The 22,659-nt window shown below is 36.4% G+C and overlaps 1 protein-coding gene across 1 annotated transcript in view; it reads left to right on the top strand.

Annotated features, from left to right (window-relative positions):
- PLPPR1 (phospholipid phosphatase related 1) overlaps positions 1-22,659 on the top strand; it is a 341,929-nt gene that overhangs the window by 265,321 nt on the left and 53,949 nt on the right. The window contains exon 3 of the mRNA XM_074283023.1: positions 92-280. Coding sequence (XP_074139124.1) covers positions 92-280 — 189 coding nt within the window. The remainder of the gene's footprint in view (positions 1-91; positions 281-22,659) is intronic.

Below are 22,659 nucleotides of genomic sequence, written 5' to 3'. Positions count from 1 at the left end.
GGTGATGTAGGGAGCCTGCCCTGTAGGGTAAAAGCAGTTAAGAAACGAGGGAACAGCAACTAACGTGTGTGTGACCATGCTCTATTTTCAGCTCGTCATCATGGCTGGGACCGTATTACTCGCCTACTACTTCGAATGTACTGACACTTTCCAAGTGCATATCCAAGGATTCTTCTGTCAGGATGGAGACTTGATGAAGCCTTACCCTGGGACAGAGGAAGAAAGCTTCATCTCACCTCTCGTGCTGTACTGCGTGTTGGCTGCAACCCCCACAGCTATTGTAAGTACAAAATAAATTTAATACTTCACTGGGGATGCTAAAGATCCCATCTCCCCTTTATTGCCTTCTCCTCTTTGTCCTCTGTAGCTTGCAGCAGCAGCACTGTATGAAATGCTGCTTTAAAGTCATAATGAGAAAAAATCCAGGGATAGACCCTTCAATAAAACCCAGAGTTAATCATGCATCAAACAGTAACTGATTGTTCTAGGATGAAATATAACAGCATTTCTCATGTCCTCATGTCCTTGTCTTTTTGCTATTCTTTGAGGAATCAAATTTAAGCAATGCCAAGTTTAAATGTCAAAAAGACAACAGGTAAAATTCATGAACAGGTAAAATTCATAGTATTCCAAAGTGAAAGCATAGCTACTTTTTAAAAATGATTTCTCCATTGCATGTCTTTAACAGAGACTCCAGATCTAAATACTATTACTGACATTTGTGATCAAATGAGAATCATATTTGTAAAAGCACTTAGCACATTGCCTGGCACATATAGGTACTTAATAATGTTTATACCCTTCCCTCTTCTTATGATCTTAAAAGTATTAGGACTGAAAGGGAGAAAGAGAGAAGAGAGAAAGATCATCAAAATTTTCTCTTTTGCTATCCTAAAAAAATTATAGGAGCGCTCAGGGAGGGAAAAGTTGTTTCTCCCAGAATCCGTTCGTATTCTGTTCTTTGTAGTTCTCTGTCTATCTGGGATTCCTTTAAATCACATCCAATTAAGTTTCATCTTTACCTTCATTTACTTCATTCTCTCAAAAGGCAATACACTTCTCTCAGAAGATCCTCTAGGGAAACACTGCATTCAGAATAAGAAGTCGAAGCATCTGAGTTGCTTGTTGAAATGATTTAGTGTAAAAATGATGACTGGCTTGGTATTATTATGTTTTAGAGTCAATGCAATCACTTTTCTTTATATGGTTGATACACTCCTCCCTCATCATCACATCTCCTAAGTCTGGCCTTCATCAAAGGGCTTTATAAATGCTAGAAGACTGTGTTCTAAGTTGGTCCTATTTCACAAAGCTTTCCTGGGTTCCCAAAATCATTAGCAATCTTGTCTACCTCAAATGACTTAGCTTTTTACTTATGTCTGTTTATGACATATCACCCCTACTGCACACTCCCCAGCCTCTCCCATCCTACCCCAGGGGGCTAAGGTGCTTGTTCAAAATTATATAGCTAGTAAGTGGCAAAGGCAGGATTTAGATCCTCACTTTTTTTTATTAGAAAAGCTGAGTTCTCCCACTTTGTTGGAATATGCTGATCGTATAGTTGTTCATCTAGTTTGCTTTGTTATGCATTCATACCTTGGGGCTTATGGAATTAGCTGTGGAATAGTATTCTGAAACACAGTATCTCAAGTTAGCTGCACAAAGATTTTTAAAACTGCCTCTATAAAATGTAACTAGGACAAAAAAAATTTTCATCTTTGAATTTGAAATTGAGAGGGTCTGGGAGTGAAAGACAGCCTAGAAAGGGGAAACAGTGATGAACTAGGGCTGTTTTGTCACTGATATCAAGGAATAAAAATAAAGCACCCAACTTGGGCTGAATATTAAAGTAAGTGTGTTCTTTAGACTGATAAACTGTAATATGGTATTAGAATATTATCTACTTTCAGAGCTATCCAAGCCTTCTTAAAACACTTTTTTTCCTTTTTTTAACAAGCGTTTCTATAGCACCTATATATACCAGGACTTGTGTTTACATTATTCTCACAACAATGTTGAAAGGGAATTGCCATTATTATCACTATTTTACAAATGAGGAAACTGAGACAGAAAGAGGTTAAGGATCACATATCTAGTAAGTGTTTGAGGCCATATTTAAACCCAGGTTCATTTGACTCCTTCCAGGTCCAAGACTGTTATCAATTACATCATCAAGATATCTTTTTCTATTCAAAAAGTATTTTTAGTCCCAACATTTTCATAGGATATTTTTGCTGGATAGAAACATAATGACAAGGTAAAAGACAAACTGGACTCACTTCAAACCTTCCTTTCATTGGGGCAAGAGGATCTGGAAGTGAAAAGTGGCCCCCAGTAAGAAGACCTGACCTTGGAGTCAGGAAACAAAGTTTTTTAAACCAATCTTGCAACCTATTATTTGTATACTCTTGGGAAAGTTAATTTTTCTTCATCTCTAGAATGTAAGTTTGGGGTAGGGGACAGATGGAATTAGGTAATCTCTAAGATCCCTTTCATCTTGGAAATTCTGTAATTCCAAATGAAGGGGTGGCTATTTTGGCTATGGAACTCCTAGATGCCCAAACCTATTCTTTAGCAGTTTTAGAGACATAAGTGAAGTTTTTTTAGCTGAAAAGAGCCAGATTAAATTCTATTTGGATACTTTATTCCTTTCTCTTGCAGAGTGCTAAAGTTATGGGAGGTGTACCCTCCCTCTGGAAAGGAGGCAAAGCACTGGTGTTTCTCTCACACTCAATCCCTTGCCAACCTTAGGAACAAGGGAAAGAGCCAAAGATTGCCACCCACATGCCTTACATGGCAACATGCAGAACTGTAAAAACAAAATAACAAGAACAGGTTTTTTTTTCTCTGACTAAAGGGTTCTACTAGTAATTTTATATTGAGGCAGAAATCAGATAAACACGTAAGGTCACTTCCAGTCCTATAAGTATATGATTACCATTTGTGTTCACATGGACATTTCTTCTTGGTATTCTATTCCTTGTACATACATTGCTGAGAGACCACTTGGTAAAGAAAACAGAGTGCAGGATCTAGAGTTGGAAAACTCCAAGTTCAAATCTTAACTTTTGGGGGCAGCTAGGTGGCGCCGTGGCTAGAGCACTAGCCTTGAATTCAGGAGGACCCGAGTTCAAATCTGATCTCAGACACTTAACACTTCCTAGCTGTGTGACCCTGGGCAAGTCACTTAACCCCAGCCTCAGGGTAAAAAAAAAAAAATCTTAACTTTTATCCTCCCTCAGTCTCTATTTCCTCATGTATAAAAATGGGAATAACAGTATTTACAATACCGCTATCCTGGAACTACTGCAAGACTTAGATATAAGACTATACATTTCTGCCAACTTTGGAAAGCTTTAGGTCAGTTGTTAGTTTAATTTTTGCTCATTTTCTAGTAACTTTACCACTCCAATAGTATGATCTGTATAGCTTGCAACTTATCTAAGCCATCTCACCTAGGCTTATCTGTGCTCTCTCATAAATCTTCCATAGAATATCTATCTGAAACATTAGAGACCTTCCTCCAGGTCTTTTAGCCTTCTGTGGCTACCTATGCAACCCTCAGATTATCAATTATCTTTTACTCACAGGACTTGACTGCTTATTTCCTTTTCCAATAATCCACTGGGGAATTGAATAATTTCCACCATTTTTTGCATATAAGTCACCATTATTCATATCTCTTCTTCCAATATTCATAGGCAAGTTTTTAACCTGGATCTCCTTAATTACATTAAGAGATACACAATGACCAGACTTAGGGAGATAACACTCCTATAGTACCTTAACCTGATCAGGACACAGCTGACATATTATATTCAGTTCTGGGCACTATATGTTAAAACAGACATGGACAAAAGAGTGCACAGTCATAGGAAAACAACCGCAAGAGTACTAGAGACTCTTCCACAGAAGATCAATTAAAGCACAAAAGGACATTTAGCTAAAGAAGAATTAAGCAGGAATTGTAAGATCAAATATTTGGAGCTAAAAGGAAAATTAGAGGCCTTTGAGTCTATTGCCCCCATCCTTTATTTTACAAATGAGGAAGCTGAGGGACAGATAATATAAGTGACTTATCCAAGATCACACACTTAGCAAGAGTCTGAGGCAGGCTTTCAGCCCAGATTTTCCTGATCCAAGCCCAGTGACTTGCAAACTGTTTGAAAGGCTATCACAGAAAAGAGGATTAGATCTGCTCTGCTTAGTCCTAGAGAAAAGATATTATTATACCAATGGATAAAAAGTGCAGAGAGGAAGATTTAGTCTTGGTTACAGCGGGGAAGGAAAAAATACTTTCTAAAACTTTCTAACACAGACATTGAATCTTCCTTAAGACATTAGTGGTTTCCCACACCCTTCCCTTTTGTCCACTGCAGGTTTTCAAACAGAAACTGGATGACAGTTCTCAGCTATGTTGTCAAGAATGGGCTTGGATCTGATGATCCCTCATGTCTTAAAGGTCTCTGAAGTAAAATTCTGTTCTTTAGTAGCTTCTCTTTTGTTCCTCTCTAAACAGACATCAACCATTAGTTGCTCCTTTATATCCTCTATTAGTTATTTCATAACGAATTAAATATTTCAGAATGATTATGTATGAGCTAAAAAAAAGTAGCTGCCCATCCAGGCCACATAGCCGTGTGAGTGTCACTGATGACTTTGTGAAATCATGGCAGCTTTCTTGGGTTTCTTGAGTCACATATGTCATTAACTATGATTCGTGATGTTCTACCTTAGAAATTCTCTGCATCTCTCACATTGTTTTTATTTTTGTTTTCTATTTAATCTATTCATTCCCTGTCTTCTAAGACATATAACTCCTCATATTCCCAAGCCTACTAAACAAAATGGTAGCTTCCTCCACCAACACTATCATAGGATGGTGTGGAGAGTTGCTATGGAAGAATCAAGCTTCTTGACATTAGGAACTCTAGTACCATTAAAGGAAAAAAAGGCTTGCATGTAATCAATGTACATTAAATATTGCATTATTTAAGATAGTTATAATTTGAGTAGAATTATTTTAAGTTTATCATTTTGCTTTGGAAAGATTCTTGGAGTCATGTAACATGTTTAGAATATATAATGTGTTGAACTTGATAATTTCAGAAGCCCTTCCATGTCTATGATACACACCATGACAGTAGAACTGAGGGAGTCTGAATACAGAATAATACTTTTTTAAACTTTGTTTGGGGGGGGGTGTATATTTACTTTTACAACATGACTAATAAGGAAATATGTTTTACATAACTGCATGTGTATAACCTACATAAAATTGTTTGCCCTCTCAATGAGGGGAGAGAAGGGGCAGAAAAATAATTTGCAACTCAAAATTTTAAAAAATCAAATGTTAAAAAAAATTTATATAATTGGAAAAAACACTTAAAGTAAAAAAATATATATGTATAACATGATTGCCTAAGATACTATAGAGCACAGGTAAAAGAATGCAAAACCCTGAGGAAGAAGACATAGGTTCAAACTCTATGTCAGAAATTTACTAGCAGTATGAGTTTGGGTAAGTCATTTAAGGTTGAGAGGTTCCATTTCCTCCTCTGTAAAGTGGAAAAAATAATGCTTATATTCCTTACTTCACTTAATTTTTAATTTTAATTTAATTTATTTTAAACCTTACCATGCCATATGTATAATGTATATATGTACATTAATAGTCTAGAAAGAGGACCGAGTTCAAATCCATTTCTGATGCTTACTACCTGTGTTGTTTTTGGCAAATCATTTAACTTGGATGGATCTCATTTTATTCATTTATAAAATTTGGGCTTGATGGGCTCTGAGTTTCCTTCTGCATTTCTATGTAATGTGTGTATTATTAATAACTTTTTCTCACTCCTCTTTTTTATAAACATTTCTGCAAAGAATTTCTGCCTCTCTCAAAGCTAAGCTTCAGAACCTTAATATTTTTGAAGGAGTTTAGTAGATTTATTTATGATTCCCCTCAATGTTTTGTTTTCCAAGCTACAATTTCCTCTTTTTTCATAGGGAAGAGTCATGTCAACAACCATTCTTTCCAAGAATACTTTTATTAGTAGATAATAGACCAAGTACCTCAGGATGGAAGACAACAGAGGCATATTCAGGGAGCAGGGCACTATAAGTCAGAAACTTAGTCATGTGGAAAAGGGATTTGGTTTGTTCATTTTGGCCCTAACCAACTGAGAGTAGAGGAGAAGAATAGTAAAGATGAGTTTTGTTCAATAAAAGGAAAGTTTTGTAATAATTGAAGTTGGACAACAATAGAATGGACTGCCTCAGGAAGTTCCTTATCTCTGGAGGTCTTTGGACAGAAGTTAAATGATCATTGGTCAGGATCAAAATTGGTCAGTTGCAGAAGAAATTAATATTAGGTAAAAGGTTTGCCTCAACGGTCTCTGAGATCTCTTCTCTCGCTAAGTTTCTGTTATCCTGACTCATGGACCTATTGTTGATCTGACTCTGGAAGCAAGTCATCTTCACCCTTTTGTGGCTGAATTTCCTGGGGAAAAATTTGCACCCCAAAGGCGTATTTTGAAGAACAGTTAATAATAATGATTACTTGTGCTTACATAATTCCTTTCTCAAAGGAGATACTATAATTTTATTGACATCGTCTATCTTATTTTCACAGCATCCTAGTGAGAGAGGCAGAAAGCATTCTAATGCTCATAGAATCAGAATTTTCTCTCTGGGAGGAAGCTTAAATATCCTCTAATCCAATATCCTCATTTTACAAATGAGAAAACCAAGCCCAGAATTCTTTGACTTTTTTAAGGTTATATAACCAATAATTGGCAGGGCTGGAACTTGAAACAAAACCTCCTCACTCCAGTGTTTATTTCCCTATTTATTGTTGTTCTTGTTTATTTGTTTGCAGCTGTCTGATTCTTTGAGACCCCATTTGGCGTTTTCTGTGCAAAAATACTGGAGAGATTTGTCATTTCCTTTTTCAGCTCATTTTACATGAGAAACTGAGGCAAACAATGTTAAGTGACTTCCCCAGGATCACACAACTAGTAAGTGCCTGAGATCAGCTATGGATACAGATCTTCCTGATTCCAGGCCTGGAACTCTATCCACTGAGACACATAGATGCTCATTTATTTCATCATACCACTGTGTAATAAGATATAGAACATAACCAGCTGATCCCACTTACATCGTGTCCTGGGTCAGTGGACAAAATTGCATATGTATAGGAAGGTCTTGGACTTGGAGGATGGAGGACAGAGGGAAATATCCCTTACTTTTGAGGAGTTTACAACATGATAGGGATTATTTGATAAATACATAAATAATTAAAGTACAAAAAAATTAAAATATAGGAAAATGCTTGGTGAAGCCAGAGGTTCTGCATGATTGAGCCTTTCAGAACCTGTTTTCTATTTTTTGAAATCAAAGAAAGAACTTTTTCTTATCTAATGTAATGAGGTGGGATAGAAAGCCAATTCTGGACCCATGACACCCACTTCAAATCTCCCCTCTGACACTGGCTATGTGAACCCTATATATCACTTAATTTCTCAGTGAATTTCAGTGGAAGAGGAAATTTCCTTACCAGCGACTTCCCTAGCTAGCAAAAGCCCATGTCCTGTCCCCATTCCTAAAATCAAGACAGTGGATTAGAATGACTCAAATTCTTATTTCAGTTCTTACATTCAATGATTCTCTGTGAGCTTAAGGAATAATTTTCTGGAATAAGGATGCTAGAATATAAAATTTTCCTTTTTTTCAAGTTGAGATGTTATTCAACCATGATGTCAGAGCTTGAGGAAATCAACCATGACCTCAGTCATTGTTTTTCAGAAACTATTTTGTATTTAAATTTCAGCTATGTTGTCCAAACTTCACCATCCTTTCCTTCCTTATCTTTCCTTGTTCTTTTTCATGTGATCTCAAGCATAGAAATGAGGCAGGAATTAAATCAGATTAAATTAAATTAGGGACAGATACATAATAAAGTTGATAAAATTCTAAGCCTGGAATAAAAAATAAATAAATAAATAAATAAACTGAGTTCAGATCTGGCTTCAGCTACTTACTAGCTGTGTAACAATCAGCAAGTTACTTAATTCTGTTTGCCTAAGTTTTCTCATCTGTAAAATGAGCTAGAGAAAAAAATGGCAAATCACTCCAGTTATCTTCACGCCCCAAAAAAACAAAAACCCAAATGGGATTACAAAGAGTCACACATGACCGAATAACAACAAAGAAATTAAATTATTAGATTAACAGTTCAATAATACTTCTTCCAAGTATCTGACTTTCATTTTAAACTTCTTTTTTTTTTATTTTACTTCAGATATCATTACTGCCCAGTCACAGCAAGGCCATGTGGAGCAAATGGGAAGATATGATCATAGCTATTTTCCTCTGCCTCTTTAAGAGCCACAACCTTTTTACAGGTTTATTCCTGTTGTAGGTTCTCAAGCCTGTCTCCAGAATGAGTAGAAGTCTTTGAACTGTAGAACAAGGACAGTAGCAGTATGTATCCTGATTAACCCTTAAAACTGAACTAACAGGCTGCCTGCCTTTGGCTTCCTGGGCAAGCTGCCTACACTTGTCCCTGGAGTCAGAGGCAGAGAGTAATGAATCAATTTGTGAAGGATTTATGTTCCTGAGAAACTGTTATCCTTAATTTTTTTCTCAGCACCAGTACCACATGGCATGAAAAATAGCTATTAAATCTGTTTATTGGCATTCCTAGAAAAAAAGCAGATTCAATATAATGTGGAGAACAGCAGGACTTTTGATTCCCAATGGTAAAGAATAAAAATTACTATCAGTTTATTTGCATGAATATATATGCACACACCTAAGTCCAAATTTCCTAACAAAGCAAGAAAATATTCTGATAACAAAGGGTTAGGCTGAGGGAATTGTGGGAATTCTTACCCTGGGGCACTTCTACCTTGAAGTTGACACAGAACTGTCACAAGCTGAAAGTTCAATGCTGAGCACACAGCAAGCTCTCAATAAAGCTTGAATACCAATTAGCAATGGAACAATGAAGTACACAATGTATTTAGAAGTAAAGCACCTGTGTTCAAATACTACCACAGTCATTCCTTATTTATGTGACCTTCGCATATGATACCCATGAACCCCATTCATTGCTTCATTGCCAAAAAGGGGCAAGTGGTGGTTTATAGGTAGTCTCTAAAATCTTCTTCTAAAACTAAGATTGTAAAATTTCAGTGGAACAAAGACTCACTCATGGCCTACTACAACCTACCTACATAGTGAAAGTTCTTTGTTCTCATCTTCCACACTTCATATTTTTTCTCCTTTGTGTTTTCAGTCCATCAAAAGTCATTACATTTCCTATTGTGACTAATAGTGTTCCCATAATTTGCTCTGCATTGTCTACAAATTCCACTCATTTCATAAAAAGACTTGTAAATATCATTAGTGTTTGTAGTTAAAATAATCCTAGAGGACCAAGAGTTTCCTAAATTTACACCAGTTAGTACCCAAGAAGTCCAGGGTTTAAGCATGTGATCTTGAGCAAATTCCTATATATTTCCAAATCTTGGTTTCTAATGTGGAAAATAGACCTACTAATATTGACATGACCTCATGTAAAAGATTCAAAAGATAGAAGACATAGTGTTAAAATAAATGGTAGAGTTCATCTAGTTACTTCAGGTCACATTACTAGTAAGAGTCAAAAAAAAAAAAAAAAGTATTTGTACCCAGGTTATCCAGATCTAGCACTGTTCTTTGGAAGATAAGCTATTATTTATCTAATTTTTATTACTCTTTTAAGAAGAGTACTTGAGAAGTAATATGTAAAACAGGACTAAGGACTGACCTTGGAGCCATGAAAACCTAGTTTCCCATACTGTATCTGATCACATGAGCTGTCTGTACAAGTTGCTATGGACAAGTTATAAACTTAACCAATCATAACTCTGTACATTATTAAAATGTTGCTAGTCTGCATCAGTGAAGGAAGTTTCTAATACAGAGTAATTATGTGCTCAGACAAAAAGAAAATGAAAAAAAAAAGAAAGAGAAAGGGAGGGAGAGAGAGACAAAGGGAAGAAGGGAGAGAAAAAGGGAGAATGAGACAAAGGAGAGAGGGAGGGAGGGAGGAAAGAAGGAAGGAAGGAAGGAAGGAAGGAAGGAAGGAAGGAAGGAAGGAAGAAGGAAGGAGAGGAAGGAAGGAAGGAAGGAAGGAAGGAAGGAAGGAAGGAAGGAAGGAAGGAAGGAAGGAAGGAAGGAAGGAAGGAAGGAAGGAAGGAAGAAAGAGGAAGGAAGGAAGGAAGGAAGGAAGGAAGGAAGGAAGGAAGGAAGGAAGGAAGGAAGGAAGGAAGGAAGGAAGGAAGGAGAAGGAAGGAAGAAAAATCTATCTTATAATAACCTAGCCCCTTGAAATGACTGTGTTGGCTTCTGGAACAAAGAAAGTTCTAATAATCAATTAACTTGATTGCAATATAGTAACATTACTCAAACATGTGGTTTCCTGGATCTTGAACATGTGGCAGATAGAGCGTTGTAGTGGGTTTGAAAATCAGTCAATAAACCAGACATGACTTCTCAGAAGAAAAAGAAGAGTATATAATGAGGAATTATAAACACTTAGTCTGAGAAATTTCTATCTCAAAGCAATCATGGTAAATCTATAAATTGAGAGCATAATTATTAATCAAGATTAAACCTCTAAAGATAGTAGAAGTAGATTCCAAGTGATTCTCTTATATAGGATCACATTGTGTTTTTCTGGCACAAGATCGTGCAGGCTGCTGTCTCCAGCCACCAAACCCACAGTTGAAAAGCTGTGGGGATAAAAGCAGAGATTTAGTTGAATTATAAACCTAACGGGGAGATGGAAAGACAAAACCAGAGATAGACAGGGACAGGGGAAAAGACACAGGGAGAAAAAAGAAAAAGAAAGCAAAATAAAAAAGAGACACAGAAATATCAATGAATTTTAGATAGATTCCCATCAATGCCATTCTCTAAAATTTGCTGTTCTAACTATTGGTGGGGGTAGAGGTAGCAGGGAAGGGTGTGTGTGTGTGTGTGTGTGTGTGTGTGTGTGTGTGTGTGTGTGTGTGTGTGTGTGAATTATTGCTCTCTTTGTTCCAGATACTTAGAAAGTAAAGATGTGTGTATGTCAGTGGATAATGTTGAAATTAGTCATCTCCTAACATTTACTGATTATTGTTGATGTTAAAAGTATAAACATTGTTTTAATTAATTTCTCTTTAATTCTTTCTTGATATTACACCCATTAAGCCCCACCTACTCTCACCACCACTACCACCATCCAAAGATAGCAGAACCGCATTGTAAAGAAGGCCTTTTACTGTACTGCAGAAATTTATTCGAAGTAGCTACAGGGCAGTCAAAAAGAAAGTGCTTTGTAAACCTGAAAGTGTTCTAGAAACCTGATCTATTATTATAGCTGTTAATGTTATATTGAGCCAAATAGATCCCAGATGCCTGCCCAGAAGGAGTAGATGATAGTCTATGTGATGTGATTTTGAGGTCAATAAGAAGGCTCTGATTTCCTATTACCAACAATAAAATCGCCCTCGCTCTCCCGCCTGCAATCTAAAATTCCACTGTCCAAACTCCATTCCTTTAGTTTAAACCTGTAACCCCGCTGAATTACAAATTACCCTGGGAAAGGTAATATTTTAAGATGTTATCAATCATTTTTCATTATAGCTGAATGGAATGGTGGGAACAGAAATGCCCTGGAAACTCTGGGTTAAACATATAATAACTGTGTGACCCTGGGCAATCTTTTAGCCCCTCCATAATCTCAGTTACCTCTCTTAGATTGTAAATTGTAGGACAGTCAGTGACCTGCATTGGTGGTGGAAATGTGAACAAAAATAAATTTTTCATTAATAATTAAGTGAGAATTAAGAATCTTAGCAGGTTTGTTTTGGAAGGTATGGGAAAAGAAAATAAGTATTCTCGGAGTAGAGAAGCCACACTTGAGAACTGGTTTACTTATTTTGTATTTACAACAATTTGAATACTAAACTGATACCTCCGTCTATTCAATATACATTTTATTCAACACACATTTGTGACCTACTGCAAATTCCTAAATAGTGAGTAAGTACTCTGTTGGGCATTGTGGGAAATAAAAGTTTAAAAAAGACATAGTATTTGTAAATGCAGTCTATTAGTAAGGTAAGGCATCTGTGTAATTAATTAGGAACATCATGCTACAGTGACAAGTGTAGTAACTTTAAAGCCAAGAATATGGGTATGAGTCCCAGTGTAAATTATTACAACCTTTGGGGCTTTGGCTAAGTTATTTAAGATGAAGTAACAAATATTTATTTAGTGTTTACTATCTGCCACCGGGCAGATAGTTAGCCAGCCTGGAATCAGGAACTACCAGAGTTCAAATCTGGCCTCAGGCACTTCCTAGCTGTGTGACTCTCAGTTTGCCTAATCTTCTTAATCTAGAAGATGAGGTGGAGAAGGAAATGTCAAACTAATCTAGTGTCTTTGCCTAGTAGATTCAAACAGGATCACAGAGAATTGGATATGACTGAAAAACTAGTGAATTGGATTTTCTTTAATGATAAACCCAGGAGAGAGGCATTCTAAGTTTTATTATATCTATTTTATGGCTGAAGAAACCAAGGTGGAGAAGTTACATGGCTTGTAAAACATTATAAAAACTAGCAAAACGACTGAACAATATGTGGCAGATAGAATAGTAAATAATGAGGGAACAAAAATGCAAGCAGAAAGAAAGGAAACCCCTACCTTCAAAGAGTTTACATTCTAATTTACATTCTGCACAAAGAAAAGGTTCCAAGGAGTGGTGGAGCAGGGAAGAAATTAAGTTTCCCAAAATGAGGACATTTTTTGAAGTCTAAAAAGTTGAGAGCAAAGCTAAAAAAGGAATGAAAGTACCTTGTCTGGGCCCTTCCACAAAATAGAGACCCCTAGAAATGTTCATCATCCTTTCAGAGAATATTCCAAGATATTTGGCTGTTCCAAGGGGATCTCTGACAGAATTTCCAGCCTAAGGTTTCCTTTAATTTCCATGGGGCCCTATCACCTGATCTATAAAATTGGGGGTTTGGACTAGATGATCTCTAATATCTCTTCCAGCTCTAAATCTGTGATTTTTCCCAGACCTATTAACTACAGGAACGTAAGACTTTCTCATTTTCCCAGTTCCCTTTGGCTTGTATAAAACTTTTGCCTGGAATTTCCTCTCCTTTTCTCTCCTAATTCTGTTCATTTGCTGGGCTAGCCTAAATCTTCCTGCTTCCTCAGGCTTATTACCAAAATTGGGTAGAAAAAGAAAAACCCCAGTTAGGGAATCAACCTCTCATTATGAGGCTCCCAATAACTAGCAGCTAAAATCAGGGAGAACCAGAATCACTGGACTAATGTTCCATAAGTTGACCCTTATTCCATAAAATTAGTTGTGCTGGCATTAGAGAGAGAAAGAAAATTAGGTGAGACCTCTTCTTGACAAAGCGGTGATATTGTGAGTAGTCTGATTACCTGAGTAATTTGACCTATGTGTTTGAATTTCTTTGCCATGTATTTTATCTCCTTTCTAACACATACTTTTATATATTCCTGATCAAGTCATTCAGTGTCTCACTGCTCTAAGCAACTCTGGAAACTATAAGTTGCAGAGGTGCCAGCCTGCATTAGTAAAGGGAGTTTTCTCATGTGGAACTCCCCTATACCAGTAAAATCACATGTCCAGTTCCTGTCTATATGTTTAGCCATTCTAATATATCTCTAATTTGTTGACTCTTAATCACAAAGAACACAAAAGGACTGCAAAATAAAGACTGTCCTAAAATCAGTGTCTTGGTTTTCCTATATCAGAAGTTATAATGCCCTAGTATTTAATAGAATCTCAGGAATATTTAAATTCTGTCTCTGAAACTAAATTAGTGGAAATTTTCAGTGTTAATCTGAAAAAATAAATTAAATGAATTTTTCTCCAAATGTTCCAATAACAATTAATTATAGCCTTTCATCTTTCCACATAAAATTTTTAGTCCTGATGACATGTCAGTAAATTATCATCTTCTCCGTGGAATACTGGGGGGGAAGGGGGAAAAGTTGTGAATAAAATGGGATTAACTAAGCAGAGATTGACAACTTTTTCTTTGCAAAGAAACTGCTGGCATTTGAATGTTCAATATCTGACATTTTTATGAGTTTATATTTTTCAGTTTCATATTTGATTTTTAAAAAGTAATTATTAATTAATGTATTATACAATAACACCAAATTTTATTCTATGTGGCCAGAAAGAAAAAGAACAATGTCTTTTACTTAAAAAAAAAAATAACAGATACCAGGAGGAAGGTAAGGAAAGGGTGATTCTTTAGTATCATCCCCTTTCTTCCTTCCTCCCCCCCCCTCCCCATCTCTCTGCTTTTTCCAGCCTTCAGTGTTATAAGTTGTTTCATAGACAATTTTGATTCAAAGGCATGGTGACTTTGTAACAGAAATATAAGCATTCAGTTCACTCTTGCTTAGCTGTTGCCATTTAAAATGCTACTTACAATGGACAGAAAAAGAAAAAAAAAGGGAGACTTCTTTCTTTACCCTGCCATCTGAAGGCTATGAGAAATCATATTCTCTATATGAATCTAATACATGTCTATAGGTATATTCATAACCGCATTATTTGATTTTTAAAAAATATATACCTGATCAGGAAATTAAAATCAGATTAGCCATGAACCTAAGGTACTATGAACTCAATCCAGACAGACATCTTTGCTGACCATGCTGATATATCTAGAAACCAGATCATTCTCTTTAAGGGGAAAGAAGTATATCCATGAAAAGTCAAAATAGAAATCAAGTAGAGCTGAAATGCAGCCAACAGGTTTATTAAAGCTTTCTACCACTAGAAATAGAATTTTTTCTCAGACACTTACTAGCTGTGATATCTTAGGAAAATCATTTCACCTCTATGGGTTTTGAACCAGATGGCTTCTGTGATCCATTCCAACTCTTAATCTAGGCTATTTAGACTTCATGTGTCTTGGGCAATTCATTAGGACTCATTTGCCAAATATTATAGCACAGTAGAAAGGTAACTGATTTGGAGTCAAATAATCTATGTTTGAACTGGGGATCTGCTAAATATACCTGTGTGATCTTGAGTTAGTCACTATATCTCTGATCCTTATCTGTAAAATGGAGAGAAGGGGAGAGTAAGAGGGAATAGATGGATTTTCAGGTCTCTGGTAATTTTAAATACATGATATATAATGTGTTTCTGTATGTATATGTGTATATAATATATTCCAAATAATATCAAATCAGATCAACAAGCAATTATATATTAGTGTCTAATATGTGCCTGGAATTGTGCTAAGTTCTGGGGATACAAAGAGAAGGAAGAAGAAGAAGAAGAAGAAGAAGAAGAAGAAGAAGAAGAAGAAGAAGAAGAAGAAGAAGAAGAAGAAGAAGAAGAAGAAGAAGAAGAAGAAGAAGAAGAAGAAGAAGAAGAAGAAGAAGAAGAAGAAGAAGAAGAAGAAGAAGAAGAAGAAGAAGAAGAAGAAGAAGAAGAAGAAGAAGAAGAAGAAGAAGAAGAAGAAGAAGAAGAAGAAGAAGAAGAAGAAGAAGAAGAAGAAGAAGGAAGAGGAGGAGGAGGAGGAGGAGGAGGAGGAGGAGGAGGAGGAGGAGGAGGAGGAGGAGGAGGAGAGAAACAGCTTCTGCTCCTAAAGAGCTCATCTAATAGGGGGGGACAAAATGCAAACAAAATATATTCAGGATAAATTGGAGATGATTTCAGGCAATAGGCAATGAGATTAAAAAGGACTGAGAAAGGTTATATTTATTTTATAATGTCTTCTGATAGACTGATTCTACAAAAGTCACTTAGCATCATTGGCTCAGATAACCTCCTGATATTGAGTTATAGATATCCTGAGATAGAAACCCTCTAAGAATTAGATTCATTTATAACTTACTTTACTGTTATTTGCCTTCTAGTAGTTACACTTCCTCACCAAACTTGTAAATAATAATAACAGCACTTACATGTCACTTACCATGCGCTAATAGGCAGCTAGATGGTGCAGTAGATAAGAGTATCAGGCTTGAAGTCAGGACCATTCATCTTTCTGAGTTCAGATCTGGCCTCAGGCATTTATTAGCTGTGTAACCTGGACAAGTCCAGTCTGAAGTGACTGGAATAGCTGAATAGCAACAATGCTGTGCTAGGCTAAGTACTTTATAATTTCTATATTATTTGATCTTTATGACAATCTTGGGAGGCAAGTACCATTACAGATGCATTTTTTTTTTAACAAATGGGAAAACTGAAGTAAACAGAGGTTAAGTGACTTGCCAATGATTATGCATCTAGTAAATATTTGAGGTTGGATTCGAACTCTATTCACTATACTATCTTGCTGATTATGGTCAGCAAAAAACTTTCCCCCTTCTTGGGGAGTTCCTCATTTGTACTGGGTTTTGGAAGCCCCAATACCAATGGCTAACCTGTCTTGTTGCCTAAGTCAGCCTGCTGTAGTGGAGAGAATCATGTGCTGGGAATAAGAACTTGAACCTTGCTCCGGACACTTATCTAGCTCTATAATCCTATATAAGTCACTTAAGTCTTTCTTCTTAAGGCAGCTCCCTAATTTTTGATCATAGAATGGTTGATATCTATTTTGATAGAGGGAGCCTCCACATTCATACCAAAAATTTCTTTATCCTAATACAAACATAAGTCATTTCTGCTTCCCTGAATTGTGTTGGATGTATGTCTATAACCATATATACATACCATATTATGACTCCAAATGCAGTTTTCTTTTTAGCTCCCTCTTTGAAATCAGATCCATAGCTTATCTGGTACTTCCCAGATGCTCTTATCATCCTGATTCTTCCCATGCACTTCCACATTGGATTCAAAAGACTGAAATGCATATCATTTAAAATTGTCACCCCTCCACAATCAGAGCTATACATGTCAACTGCAGATGTAGTAGTCTCATGCAACTTTATCATGTCTTTTGATATCTTTGTGATTTGTTAATGCCAAGAGGTCATTGGATCTCTGTGTACACTTAATAAAGTACTGCATAGATACAAGTCATCACCAGAAAGTTTCCAAACTGACATCCTGATCATTTTGTATTTCTTGTTTTGCTCTTAGAGATTTCCAGCTTTATCACTTTGATCTCCCTGCTTGGCTTTTATAGCAATCGTTGTGTCTCTGAGAAATAGAGGGGATACTTTAAACTCTTCTCTCTAATCATCAAAGCCAATATCTAGTTACAAAATCTTCTCATCACGTTTTCACAAGGGAATCTTGATTAGGCTTAGGGAGACACTTGGCTGCTGAGTACTGAGCTTTTTCTCTCCTGGGAGCTCAATGGAAGCTGGTGAATATGGTAATGTTAGCACACTTTTCTCCTTCTGTGGATCCCTAAACAGGGTTCCCTTTATTTCTTTCAATGAACTTCATCCTGTAGAGCCAGTGTTCAAAAACTAAATGCTCTTTTGTGAGTTGTTTGTACTTTCTTCCTCTTCTTTGCCTTTCCATGACTCATTTGTGTCTCCTAAATTTGCTTATGTTCAGAAGCAGAGAAAAGTGTTGAGATAAAAAGCTAGCAATTTTTGTTTCTCACATTATACCCTACAGGGCTATAAGAATGTTTCAGAGATTTACCAAACTCTGGCTTCAAGGGTGTAATGAATATAACTCCCCAGAGCTGGACCAGAATAAAGATGCCATGTAAAATTTAACACAACTTTCTAAAGAGTGTAATGAAACCAGTTAGTCCAGGAAAAATTAGTATTCTATCTATATGGAATATCTTACATTTTTTTGATGGTCCCCAAATATTTTTAAAAACAATTAATCATGTTGAGACAATGTAGGTCAATGGTTTACACCAAGCTTCTTAAACTGTGGGTCGCAATCCCATATGAGGTCACATAACTGAACGTGGGAATTGTGAAATTATGATTTATTATCAGTAAATGTTTGATTTGTATACCTATGTATCCAAAGTCACATAAAAATTTCTAGGGCAAAAAGGGGTCACAAGTGGAAAAGATTTTAAGAGCCCTGGTTTACACTAGCATCAAAGCAAAACAAGAGTATGATATACATAAAATAACTCAATGTAAATAATATTCTGGACTTGTCAGAATTAAGTTCAAATTCCGCCTTAGAAACCTATGGCATCAAGAACAAGTGTCAGACTCAATTTCCTTAAATATAAAATGAGGATACTAATAGAACTTTCATCCCAAGATTGTTGTAAAGTTCTGATGCAGCTTTTAAAATATAAATATCAATGTGAAGTATTATTACAGTCTGATGAATAAGTTTTTGAGCAGAGTGGCATAAAGTCAGACTTTAGGCTGAAATTTGTTAATTCCTATCAGAAAATTGAATTAATTAATTTAAAAAGTATTAATTCTGACATCCAAGTTAATAATGCCCTTGAAGCCACTTGGGCCACTAACTAAATTTGAAGAAAGGGTCAGGACTCTTCCATAGAGTAGAATTGACTATTTGGTCACTGTAAAAGATTCATGATCTTGAGATGAATTTGTACTTATCATCTCCCCATTTAATACTAGATATTAGAAACTACATGTGCTATTATATTGAGAGCATGTTGATGTTCCTTTACAGAAAGATCAGGTTTTCGGAGGCCATCTAAACCAATTACCTCATTTTTAGATGAAGAAATGATGGCACAGAGATATAAGTGATTTATGCATGGTCACAGAGATGATAATTGTCAAATTTAAAATCTGAAGCAAGGTTTTCCAGACTGCAAGTCCAGCAGTCTATCCACTAAACCATACATGAGTATGACCAGAGAAGGGGGAGTGAGAGGGAAGGAGAGGTGGAGAAGAGCTGGAGTCTGTCTATAGATAGCAAAAAGGACATTGGGAAGTGACCTATGGCTCTGAAGTCATTTCTTCAGTGAAGAAAATTCATTGGAAGAAGAAGGCAATGTGGTTTTATCTGTAAAGATCGAACTTGACAGTACAAAGAGGAGAGATAGTTAATTGAAGGAGCACTGGTTGAAATTTTCAAGGTCTTTTTTATTTATCTGAATGGAGTGTAGAAACCTACTAGATAGGACCTGTGTTTTAATTGATAGAGTCAAACACTAATTTCCTACAAGTTGTGAAGATAAATGAGAGCAGTGATGATGCTAATAATCTTGAAAAAATATTGCAAAATCAGGATAGTGAAGAAATAAGTAACCAATAGTCTTCATAAAATAATAGTGGCCCACTGAACATGTATGTATGCTATCACAAATATGGGATAATTTGATAACACATATTATACTATCTCTAAATATTGTAATGCCATGAGCTAGCCCTACTGCCCTAAATCTAGGTACTTCCATCAACTATTCCAGATTCTTAGTATTTTGTATATCAGAATCTTCTCTAAACTACAATTTAAAAACTGCTATTAGTATGTTTCACCTTTACTAATCAGAGTAAAACAAACAATTCACAAAAATGGGATTTTAATTTAATGAAGGAAATAATATGACAATATCTATACATACTTCACTTCCAGAAATTCTGAACTTATTTTCTCATAAATGAATAAATACTCAGCAGGAAAAACATAACTTTATAAAAATCATGTGCTCCAGGATATCCCTATGTGAGAAATATATATCTAGGGAACAGCATATAGGTGGCCAGCATATAGATGTGGAGAGGCAACTAATACTTCTAATAATACAAAGATGCCAAGTTCATCTTCTAATATAATTGTATTGCTCTGTGTCAGATGCTCTCTTCTCCAGGAAATGCTCTTTACCAAACTGAAATATATATGTACTGATCCTGGACAAATATGGGTTTCTATTCCCTACTGCTCTCTTCAGGCTCCAATCTCATTGGTTATCAAAATCTGGTATATTAATAATCATTTATAAAGCAAAGATGCTATCATCACATCTTTCACCAAACTCTTTTAGTTGCCTATATATACTGTTTTCTTGTAAAGAAATCATCTCACTCTATGCCCCAGGTCTATCCATTTCTTTCTGTGTTTCAGCCATAGTTCTCAGCTGCGATGGCATTTTGGGGTTACTTGCAATTCAATCCTCCATCCTCTAGAATTGCTAGCGTTAGTAACCATCTCCCCAGATAATGATAACTCTCATCAGCTAGTGTTCACATGACTACTAAATTCTACTTATTCTTCTCAACTAAGCTTCCAAAAAACATAGTATCTCAGTAAGTGTCTATGACTTGTTTTTTGTCAGTTGTATTGCACCAGAAGATGCAAAAGCCAAATCTGATATTAAGCAGGTGTGCCCTTTGAACTCCTCTTAGAACTCTTAAAAAAGTAAATCATTTCTTCTTCCAAAGTGCTTTTTAATCACCTTGTGCTGTACTGTCTCCCTTTTATTTCTTAGTTCAACTGTCATCTAACTTATGCAAACTCAATTTCATTTTTAAGTTTGCTCATACCTCCTAATTCAAGTAAATCTACCCAGAGCTCTTCTTCCTCAAACAGAAAAGTTCTTGAGAGATCCTATGATGTGGATGTTATTTGTTTATGTCTCATTCCATCAATCCCTATGTTCTATGAAAATAACAAACTCTTTTCTGGCTAGAAAATTCTGTAACATCCATGTCCATTATCTCACACATTACAGTCTAATTCTCTCTCTCTCTCTCTCTCTCTCTCTCTCTCTCTCTCTCTCTCTCTCTCTCTCTCTCTCTCTCTCTCTCTCTCTCTCTCCCCTCTTTCTTCTACAATACATTTATTAAGTCCATCTATTTCATTGTATATGACATGTCTTATGATGTGACAATTTATATGCTTATTATTCTAAACATTTTCCCAATGCAACTTTTATATTTTGTGAGCTAAGAGCAATCTACTAAAAATGCTTTGTTATTTATATCACATCCTCTCCTCTATTACCATTCATTCATTCAACAAATCTTTATTAAGGAAGAATCTATATATACAAAATGCTTTGCTAGATACTAGAGAAAATGCATAGTTCTAAGATACAATCCCTTTCCTCAAGATGTGTTTACAGTCTAACAGATAAATTATGTATACAGATAGCTGCAACATAGTATATTTTAAGTGCTTAAGAATATTGATGATAATGTGATTTGAGGGCTTAATGGGGAAAGGGGGAGTTCTTCCACATGGGAAAAACAGGGAAGACTTCATGGAGGAAGCAACATTTAGCCTGATTTTGAAGGGGTTGTGAAATTTCAACAGATAAAGATGGAGAGAGTGAGGAAGACAATATTGCAGCCAGCTTGAGTGGGAAGTAATCATCAGGGCACAATGAGGAGCTTAGTTTGACTGGAATAACAGAGTGTATGTATATAAGGGTTCGATGAGAATAAGCTGAAAAGATAAATACCCTGTGAAACGATACATAGGATTTCTCTGTACCTGGCCAAGCTGCTTCATGCTAGCTTACATCACAGCTTTTTGCCATTCTGCTGTCTATATCCTGGAAGTTAGCATGCTTTCTCAGTGATATGAGAGGTATACCACAAATTGGATCTTTGGTTGCTCTTGTCACTTAAGCAGTACAGAGGGTCAATGGACTAACTAATTTGGGATAGCAGCAGTCACAGATAGGAGATACGAAAAGAGAAAATGGGATTCATTTTCCAGTTCATTCGTTTGCCAAATCCACTGTGCGGATTCAGCATTTTTTTTACCCAAGGCTAATTCCATTTACTATGAGTTATACTATGTCTGGCAGCAAAACAGCCAGACAGGGCAGAGTGTATGGGGCAGCCAGGGCCAGGCATATGGAAAGATCACACGTGTCCAACAACTCACTGAGCTCTGTGATGGGTGTGGACTGTGTGAGCATGGCAGGAGCACAGATGGAGGGATCCAGCCCCTGCCAAAACCAATCAGAAATCTGGAACACTGAGCAAAGGCTGCACATGGTGTGAATTGGAAGCCAGGCAGCAGGAGAGGCACACTCTATCATCCCATTTAATTCTTTGCTTCAAACAGCATCAAGTCCTGTGTAGACATTGTGTGATTGCAGGGTCTTGCACACAAGACACAAGTCCTCTTACTTTTCAAAGACAAATTTTGTTCAGAGCCATAGACAGCAGCAGGGGCAAGCTGTGAGCTTTCCATACCATTGGCCCAGGTCCCTCATGCTGTAGAACCATGCATCTGGGCCTGACTAATACCAAAAGGGGCTCAGCAGCCATAGCTTATAGGGGGCTTATTGGGAGATGATTTAATATCTTCAAGGGGCCAAAAACAAAGGACAGATCTCTGCTTTTTTAGAGGTTTCCCTTCCCAGAGTCCAGAGGGGCGAGAAGCAAAGAAGTTATCAAATAATCCTGAATAAGAAAATAAGCTGTAAGCTAGCAATGGACATAAGAGTGAAGACAAAATGAACAACTTAGGGCCAAACCAAGCAAACATCAGAACAACCAGAAACAACAAGGAAAGGAAGGGGTCAAACAGTGCAAAAGACTGCTCTGTGTGTGTGTGTATGTAAAAACATATGAAAGTGTTTTTATGTATGTTTCTGTTCTGTGAATAGGAAACATTTGTAGGTATTTTTAATTGGGGGACAGAATAAGTCCACATCATCTTAATGGGTTTCTGTGTGAGACGTCCACTCATTTCCACATTTTCCTGAACATAGAAGGCAGGTGTGCCAGACAATG

The sequence above is a fragment of the Sminthopsis crassicaudata genome, chromosome 1 (genome assembly GCF_048593235.1).
Source record: "Sminthopsis crassicaudata isolate SCR6 chromosome 1, ASM4859323v1, whole genome shotgun sequence".
In the NCBI taxonomy this organism is placed as follows: Eukaryota; Metazoa; Chordata; class Mammalia; order Dasyuromorphia; family Dasyuridae; genus Sminthopsis; species Sminthopsis crassicaudata.
This window is presented reverse-complemented; position numbering and strand designations above follow the sequence as displayed.